At 42.7% G+C, this 10,212-nt stretch overlaps 1 protein-coding gene across 1 annotated transcript in view; it reads left to right on the top strand.

The window, feature by feature from the left end:
• Window positions 1-4,346, top strand: part of GALNT8 (polypeptide N-acetylgalactosaminyltransferase 8) — a gene marked incomplete at both ends in the record, with an annotated part of 55,459 nt that extends 51,113 nt beyond the window's left edge. Inside the window, 3 exons of the mRNA XM_084878243.1 lie at window positions 160-255; window positions 1,282-1,446; window positions 4,206-4,346. Coding sequence (XP_084734369.1) covers window positions 160-255; window positions 1,282-1,446; window positions 4,206-4,346 — 402 coding nt within the window. The remainder of the gene's footprint in view (window positions 1-159; window positions 256-1,281; window positions 1,447-4,205) is intronic.
• Between the last annotated feature and the right edge of the window lie 5,866 nt (window positions 4,347-10,212).

Below are 10,212 nucleotides of genomic sequence, written 5' to 3' on the forward strand. Positions count from 1 at the left end.
TTTGCTTAGAAAATTGCTGTCAAGATATCAAACTGCTGGACGTTTGGCTGGTAATTCCTCGTACCTTGGAGTACTGGAGAAAATGCAGGGTCTGGGAGGCTTGGTGCTCTCTTTCTCAGACTCTTTCCAATCATGTTGTCATGTGTTTTGCTCCTTCAGATAAAAAACTCACTAAATGAAAATGACTGCCTGGATCGGGGCCCTATTACAGGCAAGACCCCCATCATGTATTTCTGTAATGAATACAGTCCACAGGTATCTTCCACAATCTTCTTTGCCCTGACAGGATGAGTCTGTTGAGGTTCAGCCCTAGCAACTGTTGCCAGATTTTGACTCAGTGTGAGATGTCAGGAAGGCAGGAGCTCGGAATCCTGGGTAATGTGTCATGGTGAAACCCCAACCTGAACTTTTAACTAAGCACTTCAAAGTTCATTAAAAAGTTATGGCAGGACAGTTCTATTTCAGATATGAGTAGGGTAGGTGGAAAGGCTCTGAGCTGTTGCATTCATTCTCCATGCTAATATTTTCATTGACAAAACCTTCAGTTTCTTTTTTCCTTCTTCCCACTGCCTCCCTCCATCCCCCCCCATCCCCATTGCTCCTTGTGTGGGAAGGTGGAGAGCTGGCATTACCTTGGCTTCTTCCTTAGAGAAGTAAACATGGGCTAGAGAGTCACTGGTGGAATGGGAGTCCCTCCAGGGGATAGAGAGATCTGGCACCAAGTGGGAGGTGTAGCAGGGGACTTCTTTTTCCCTGAGACTATTCACATTTATCATGTTACTTTGCATATTGCCCTCACAGGAACCTCTTGACGGATGCAGGCTAGATAGCATTTCCACTTGACAAATGAAAAAAAAAAAAAGTGTTGTGACACAAAACAACTTACTTGTTCGAACTCACTGAGCAAGGGAGGGTCAGATTGAGAATTTGAAAGGTTTCCTGACAACAAGCTCATAGCGGAGGCTTCCGATGACACCCTAGGAAGTTCAGTTGCGTTTCCCCCCAGCCCCAAAGATAAGCTCTCTCATCCATGCAAGCCATGATTCTGTTGGGCTCCCTGCATGGAAAGAGGCAAGCTAGTGCTCCCACCTCATGCTTGGTCTTCTCCCTAAAATCAACTGGGGGTGGTGGGAGAAAGAAACACAGAGTAGTGCATGTTACTCAGTGCTCCCCCTGGTGACTGAGTGTCCACAGGACCCATAGCAGTCTTTATGTCCACTATCTGGGTCAAGGGTCTCTCCACAGACTGTGCCTACAGCAGATCCCTTTGCTGTCTTTTAGAAAATCTACTACCGTCTAACTGGGGAGTTGTACATGGGACTGATTTCAGAGGCAGTGGCTGAGGACAACTGCCTGACAGACCCTGGCAGTGGGGAGAATCCTACTTTGGAGCCATGTTCCAAGGCAGCCAAAAATGGACTACATATATATTGGGATTTTAAGTCGGTGAGTTGTGTACTTTTTAAAGGATAGATATATTCAAATATAATCTGAGAGATTCATATTTGATTTCGTAGTGTTTTAGAAAGACTCAGTTTGTGACACTGTGTAGGGAAAACACCAAAAACAGGGAACTGGGTGTGAAACACTGAGTCTGTTGACTAAGGTGGGGTGTTGAAGGGGGAAAAAAAAAAATCTGGAATCTGTTATAGCTTAACAGGTAAGCATTTGGGTTTGAAGCATAGTTGTTACATTTAGCAATTTAAAAAATATATATTTTATTGATTTTTTTACAGAGAGGAAGGGAGAGAGATAGAGAGCTAGAAACGTCAATGAGAGAGAAACATCGACCAGCTGCCTCTTGCACACCCCCTACTGGGGATGTGCCCGCAACCCAGGTACATGCCCTTGACCGGAATCGAACCTGGGACCTTTCAGTCGGCAGACTGACGCTCTACCACTGAGCCAAACCGGTTTCAGCACATTTAGCAATTTTGTTACCCTCTCTGAGACTCAGTCTCCTCATCTATAAAATGGAAATAGTATTGACTTTATAGGTTGGGAAGATAAAATGAAATAATGTGTGTAAAGCATTTTAGCATAGTGCCTGGCACATAGAAAGTATTTAATAAATACTAGAGGCCTGGTGCACAACATTCATGCATGAGGGTGTGCCTCAGCCTGGCCTGCACCCTCTTGGAATCCAGGACTCCTCAGGGGATGTCTGACTGCTGCTTTAGGCCCAATCTCACAGATATACCTGCGGGATCAGGCCCAAACTGGCAGTTGGATATTCCTCTCACAATCCAGGACCACTGACTCCTAACTGCTCGCCTGCCTGATCACCCCTAACCATTCACCTGCCTGCCTGATTGCCCCTATCTGCTTGCCTGCCTGCTTGATCAGCCCTAACCATTTGCCTGCCTGTAACCCTGCCTGATTGCACCTAACCACTTGCCTGCCCCTCTGATCACCTCTAGCTGCTTGCATGCCTGCCTGATCACCCCTAACCTCCTCAGCCTCAGCCTCCACCCACCATGGTAGCCACCTCTGCCTTGGCCCCTGCAGCTGCGGCTTCATCCAGAAGGTCATCCAGAATGATGTTCGGAAGGTTGTTTAGCTGTTAGGTCTAATTAGCATATTATACTTTTATTATTATAGATTAGCCATTGTGATCAGTTTTATTGTTAATACTAAGCAGAGAGTCTGGAGCACTGGGCTGAAATTTGACAGGGACTATATAAAAGTCCCGACTTTAACTTCAACATCAATTGAGCAAGAACAAGGTAGAGGGAATCTGGCAGATTTACATGACAGTGGCATGAGGGACTTGGTTGACCAAGTCTATTAAACCACACTGGCAGGACTGTGATGTCCTGATGGAGGGAGGCAATGCTTTGTCTATGGACATACCTCTGAGTATGTTGGTACTTTATGAGGTTCAGGAACCTCATATAAAAGGATATGGACAATCTAACTCAGAAATTCCTAACTTCAAACTCATAATCTCTTTGGAAATCTGCTGCAGAATGGAAATGGACTATCTCCAGAAAAAACATATACAACTATGGGCACAATTTTGCTTACAATTTCAAAGGGGTTTTGGATCTTAGGTTAAGTCTCTCTTAACTAGACAACATCAGTGAAAAGGAGGAAGGGAGTAAGTCCTGTCTTTTTGCTCTAAGCTCCAACTGTATGGAAATATATATAATTCTACGAAAGGCCATGCTTCCACTTATCTGAGGCACTTTTGTGGGTGTTATTTTCTCTCCTTTCACCTTTTTACCCAGCCAAATGCAAAATGTTCCTCTGAATTCTCTATGTGCTATCAGCACCCCTCTTCTACACTTGTCTCATTGTCTGTTTTAATTGCCTCCTCACTTGCTTCTTTTGATCACTAGACTGTAGGCTGGAGGGCAGGGCCTGGGTTTTGTGTATTGTTTTCTCTAGCACCTAACAGAGTAGCTGAAACATTGCAAATATTCAAGAAATGGTTGTAAACAAATAAAAGATTGGCAGACCTTTAGGTAGAGGAGAGGCGAATATAGAGAAAAAATGATGCTGTGTTCATGAGAAAGAGGAAGTGAACTTGTTCAATGTCTACAGGAGGGCAGAACTAAGACCAGTTATTGGAGGTCAAGGACTTTGACTTAACATAATGGGCCAGGGGAGGAATTTCTAACAGCCTAATGGTTTACACTATCCTACAAAAGAATGGGCTGCCTGGCCAGGTGGAGAGCATTCTGTCAATAGTAGTCACCAAGCAAAGCATGTCTGAGCATCTGGCAGCTAGTGAAGTTAATGTGAGTTTTTGACATCCTTAATGATATCTTTAGTAGAAAATGCAATTTCAGGTTTATTTTCATTAAAAATTAATGTTTAATTTATTAAAGTAAAAAATTAAAGACCTCTAGTTTTTCTTTAAGCTTTCATGTTCTACTCACAAATCTTATTTTATCCATGTCTTGTCAGTCACTCTGACCTGATGCTCAATCTCAGGAGAGGCAGCCGCTAACTAGGAACCCAGCACTGCAGTGCTTACCTCAGGTCTATGATTAGGTTACCGTGGGGCTGGGAGAGAAGGCTCTGGGTGACATGAAGATGCACTTTGCTCCCTTTGTCCTCTGGGTGGCTTTCAGAGAACCACTCTCTCTCCCCCCTCCCCCCGCCTAGCTTTCCTGTGAGCAGAGCAGAGAGTGTAGGCGCAGGGCGGTGAGGCACGCCTAGGGCATTTCAATACCTTGATTGTCTCTCTTCCCATCCAGGGGAGAGCCATCATAAACAGGGCCACCAAACGATGTCTGGAGATAAAGAAGGTTTCCATCTATTATAAGCCTGTGCTGCGGACCTGCACCACACAAGTGTGGACAATCCAGCACACCCTCGGAGACTGGGGATCCAACTAGCATCCAGTGATCCTCAGAGAGCCTAGATTTGAGACACCAATTTTTGTCGCTGAATGGCTTCTACTCCCAATGCTGTTCAGAGTGCCAGAGGGTAAGAGAAAGAAAATGTGTGTGTGTGTGTGTGTGCGTGTTAAGCAAATGTGACTTCGGCCTGTGCCACACAGGATGGGGGAGGGGAGGGCTGTGCATGTGTCCTGGAGGCAGAGTAAGGACACAAGGAAGCCTCCCCCAGCTTCCCTTGGAATGATACTGTATATATCAAACACCATTCTTGGAAACTCCTTCATCTGGCTAGCGTGTCAGGGAGAGAGGCAGGAGGGTGGAAGATTATCTTTGAATTCTGCCAGTGTTGGTTGGTCTTCATTCCTAACAACTACGGCTGTCATCTGTCCCTCACCTTCTCCTCATCGGCTCGGAGACTTTGCTGCCTTAGGGCTGCCGCACTGCAGAGACCCAGTCATCACCAGGGGCAGCAGGACACCTACTCAGGGGCCGCCCAGACTCTGAAGCCATGTCGCTGCTCCTACTCTCTTTTCTGGGCTGTTCTGAAAGATACAACAAAATAGATAAGGAATCTTAAAAATTCCTCCGTTTATTCACTCACAGCAGTTTTATTCGATTACCCAGTCTCCCCAGCACAGACTAGGTTCCAGAGGCTGAGCGCAGCTCTTCTGCTCTGCACAGTGCAGAGAGAATGGTGGAGACATCCAAGTATCTGGATCTTTCTCCAAGTAGCTCACACTATTTAATAGACTTGATTACCCTTTTCCTCCCACAATCCTGAAAATTAGAGAAAATGAGGCTTGAAACGGAGAGGCATCACTTACTGGGACACAAAGGAAGGATTGGCTGTAGGACAAACTTGAAACCAGGACTCCTCACTGACATCACTGGGAGAGCCCTTTCCCCCAGCTGGCGAGGTGGGAAGTCAGGTTAGAGGATGGGAGCCAGCTCCAGGGCGGGAGGGGAGGTAGAATGACTATGTGTGTGTGTGTGTTGTGGGCTCAGCTTTCAAATATGAACTTATAGAGTCCCTTCTCCAGGGGTCACTTTGCCCCCTTGTCTCATGTCAGAGCTATGTGGGAATCATGAAATTCCCATAGACAATTGGCAAGCAAGACACTGTTAATTGAGTACAGAATTAAATCAGAATTTTTTTTTTAAATAAGCTTTTAAAAGCGTACAAGTCATAATTGTACAGCTTGACAACATTTTCAACAGTGACCACCATATCAAAAATGAAAACATTGCCACAGATAAGATTTTACCATGAAAAATTACAGATCAGGATGAATGTTATGCAAATGTTTAACTTCTAGCTTCTCCCTAGCAAATTGAAGGAAAAATGCAATTCCTAGCAGTTTTTAAAAAATCACATATCCAATAGAAAAATAGACAAAAGACACAGTATCTTAAACATATGAAAAGATGTTTAATCTCATTCATAGTTAGAGAAATGCAAATTAAAACTGCACTGAGATAATTTTTCACTTAAATTGGTGAAAATTAGAAAGCATGACAGCACATTCTGTTGGCAAGATTATGAGAAACAGAGAGCCTCACATTGTGATGTAGGGGTGCAAGCTTGTTCAATCCTTTTGGAGAGATATTTGGCAATAGCTAAAAAGATTATATTTTTAATTTGTGCCATATTAATTTTACTTCAAGGAATTTACACCTCCAAAAAGAAGAAAATACTTATGTACAAAATAATTATTTGCAGTATTGATAAGTGTTAGAAGCAAAGTATATGCTCAAACATCAGAGAATGGTTGAATACATCCCCACAGTGGAGTACTATGCAGCTACAAAAAGAAGTAGGTACATTTCTTTGTACTAATAGGGGGCAATTTCCAGAATGAAAAAGTAAAATGGCATCTATAGTAGGTATCTTTTAGGTAAGAAATAAGGAAAAAAAATACATACACCAGTTTATTTATGCAAAATGAAACATAAAGATAAACCAGAAATGGCATTGCTCAGTGATGGGTGGTAGTTAGAAATAGTGTGGAAAGAGCTTGGGAGGGGGATAAGGAAGAATGGCTATGTGAGGAGTGATATTTCCAAAATATACATTTTTTTCTATAGTCTAGGGTTTTAAAACCATGTTATATTTTGTACGTTCAAACAGAAATACATAAAGCCAGCAGGGAAAGAGGGAAACACAAAGGGGATGCAAACACAAGTGAACTTAACTATATTCCTCTAGTTTAAGTGAATACACACTCACTCTAATCACATTCAGCAGTCAGCCTCCAGATCTCAATTCTGAAATATTTTCCAATAAGAGGAACTAGGGCTCCTTGGAGATATTGCTGATTTTTGGCTTGGAAGGGCAGGGATGTTTTGATGGGGACATGTCACAATTCACAGCAGTAAGTCTCATTGGCCAGATCTTTGCTAATTGGAAGAATTAAAATAAATGATTTTTATTCAATATACTAGAGGCCTGGTGCAAGGATTTGTGCACCATTGGGGTACCTTGGTCTGGCTTGCACCCTCTCGCAATCTGGAAACCCTTGGTTGATGTCAGAAGCCTGATGCATGGATTTAGCCCAATTCCCACAGGCCAGGCTAAGGGACCCCCCACCCCCAACCCGGTTCAAGAATCTGTGCACTGGGCCTCTAGTATGCATATAAGATCTTTGGTTAATCTCTTCCTGTCCTTTCCCTTCCCCTTTCCCTCTAAGATTCATCAGTCTGTCCCATGTTTTCATGCCTATGCGTTGAGTGTCTGCCCCTGGTGATCAATGCTACTGGTCAAACAGTCACTTAGGCTTTTATATATATAGATGACAAATCATACAATAAAATAAAAATCTATGAGTTCATACAAATGAATGCATGGATGAACAAATGGATAAACAAGGAAAAAAGAAAGTTCTTTATGGCAGAATGCCAACTAAAATTGTAAGAATAATTATAAATTTGGAAAATTATTTGACAACCACATAACTAAAGTTATTTCAGGCAAGAAACACCAATGGATATTAAAACTAGTGGGTGGTGAGAAACAGGATACATACACAGCATCAGAGTAATTCCCCAGAAGGCATTTATTAACTACAAAGAAAAAATAGCAATTTCAATGCAGAGAAACTGGGCAGACACCATCCTAACTAAGTGATCAATGTTCACATCACTAGTTACTGAAAAAATGGATATCACGTGCCCCTCAGAATGATTCACCCAGAAGAATACATCATTTCTATGGTATTCCCGACTGAAATACAGAACTTGAATCTATAATCTTGAGGGAACCTCAATTAAATCCAAATTGAGGGACATTCTTCAAAATAAAAGGTCTACATGCTTCAAAAATTTCAAAGTCAAAATATAATAAAGATTGGGGAACTATAAAGAAAGATCTAATCCCCAGAATAAAGGGGACTAAAAGGACATAACAACTAAATGTAATGTGTGATTCTGTACCAGAACCTGGGACTGAGGGAAAATTATTTTTTCTTTGGTTGTAAAGGATAGCAGGGGATAACTGGTGGAATGTAAACAAAACTTGGTGATTAGTAATAATCCTGTATCAATGTTACCTTCCTGATTTTGATCATCGTACCTTTACCTATATAAAAATGTTCTTGATTTTATGAAGTACTCATTGGAAGATTGATTGGGGGAAATTATCTCTGAGATTTTTAATGTATGGATGGATAGATAGATAGATAGATAGCAGTTGGTGGACAGGTGGACGACAAACCACCAGATGAAACAATTGGAGCAGGAAATAATAAAACAATGTGGCAAAGTGAATCTGGATGAAAGGTAAGGGGTATACAAATATTATCTGTCCTATGTTTGCAACTTTTCTGTAAGTCTGAAATTGTTTTAAAATAAAAAGATTTAAAATGTCTGTCTAGATATACATTAAATATCTCTTCCTGCTGAACTGCTTCTGTAAGCTGTGCTGCTCAGGCTAACTTTGGTGCTCCTTGTTCGAGGAGGGAATCTGTGATTCTCTCGTACCACAGCTAGGACAACAGAAAGCAGCTTGGGCGCCCACTGTGCCAGATCTCGGCTTCCTGCAGCTGCTCTGAAGGTAAGGCAAGGATGGTGTGCATGTGCTACCTTGGCTCTGAAACCATCTATCTACTTGTCCAAAGTTCTGCATGAAATGCTGCTTCTCTGCTCACTGTCTGTGACCAGCCTTCGTTGGCCAGAAAATTGTGAAGGTCACCTCAGTGACTATCTTTAGTCTAGTCTGGAGACTGTTCCCTTGGTAACCAAGTTCATTTTTCACTGATTCTTCTCTTTCTCTGATTTTGGGACTGCTGGAGCTCTATTATAAGTTAAAAGTTATCTTATACAATAGATGCAGAAATATGATAGGTTGACACACAAGGCATCATACAAGCCCAACAGAAAAGTAATTCTGTGTTGGCCCCATGAGTCGGATCCCTGGAACCGTGGTCCTGCCAGTGCCTTTCCTCTGCTCAGATAGAGATAGTTTTTGGGGTGTCCCACATGTCCCTTTCTCTCCCCAACCCGCATTGCCTCTGGGTCTGCTGGTGGGTCCCTGGTTGACCCCTCATGGCCATGCAGAGAAGCCATACCGACAAGCATCCTGAAGGAACCACGCCTCACTGTTACCACATGCTCCTCTCTGCCCTGTGGCAGAATTGTTCCCTCTTTTCATGCCCTCTGTCCAAAGCTAAAAGCACAAAGCAGCTGCGCTTGGTCCCCTCAAGTCCCCACAGAAGCCCTGGGGTATAGCTGGGATTTCTCCCTCTCCTTATTGCGGCTGATTCTCTGCAATGAGATTGTGGCCCTTTCTAAAGGGAGATGGGCCAGGAGCCTGCAGTCTCCCCCATCAGGACCACGGAGTCCCTCTGCTCCAGGCCCTAAGCATCCTCCACACAAGGCCCAAGCAACCCAGTGCTTTTCTTAGTGCAGGCAGCTTCCTTACTGGTGCAAAACCCAAGGGGTGAATGTAGGGAGCGGTTATAGGGTTAAGCCTCAGACTGACCTGCTGGCAAAGTCGCAAACAAGTCCCAGCTTAGAGGGCACAGTCCTCTAAGCATAAAGCTTGATCTTGTGACTGCTCCCTAGATCTTTCCTGGGTAGCTAATGGGCTGTGGGAGGGGCAGCAAGTGTTGCCAAAACAAGTGAAACTTATAAGAACATTGTATTGTAAATTACCTTGTTTGCCCCTGACTATAAATAAAGCATCAGTTTTGCAGTCTGGATCTGTTCTGTGGCCTCAGCCAGGCACAGAAGATCCACCTAGACCCAGCTTATTCTCTCGTCTGTCTTTATTTTTCATCCTTCACCGGCAGCACAGGTAAAGGGCTAAGGGCTGTATCATAACAAATGGAGATTCTAGGAGTTTTAAAAATTAACCTTTTATAGAGTTCCTTTATTTTACTTTGTAAGCATTTTTTTATTTTTTATTTATTTATTTTTTTTACAAAAGGAGATGTACTTTTAGCTAATTTTTTTTAAATAGAGTTTAGTGAAATAGAGTTAGGTCATGGTAAGTGATTATCACAAGAATTGGTGGATAAAATCTATTTCTCATAACTTTAAGTTGTTATGTTTTAATATGGATGAACACAGTTTTCTCCCTCAATCATTTGGCGAATGTAGTTTCAAGTATTACATTCTTGTATCAGAATTACAAATCAACTGACCTTGGAATGATAAACACTAATTTCTCAATAGTATCAGAATGCTGTTTGACTACCTTAACAAGAAGACCTAGCCAATAGGTCACAACAAGGTAAGAAGTAAATTCAGTTTTAACTTCCTTCTCTCTCTAGCAAGGCACATGGCTAGGTCAGGACTTGCCTTTTCCAAGCACTTTGTGGATCTTCCGTCCCTTAAAGGTGCTTCCTTAACTGCTAAGTGAGCCTGG

This window comes from Pipistrellus hanaki (assembly GCF_964339955.1).
Source record: "Pipistrellus hanaki genome assembly, chromosome: 3".
NCBI classification, from domain to species: domain Eukaryota; kingdom Metazoa; phylum Chordata; class Mammalia; order Chiroptera; family Vespertilionidae; genus Pipistrellus; species Pipistrellus hanaki.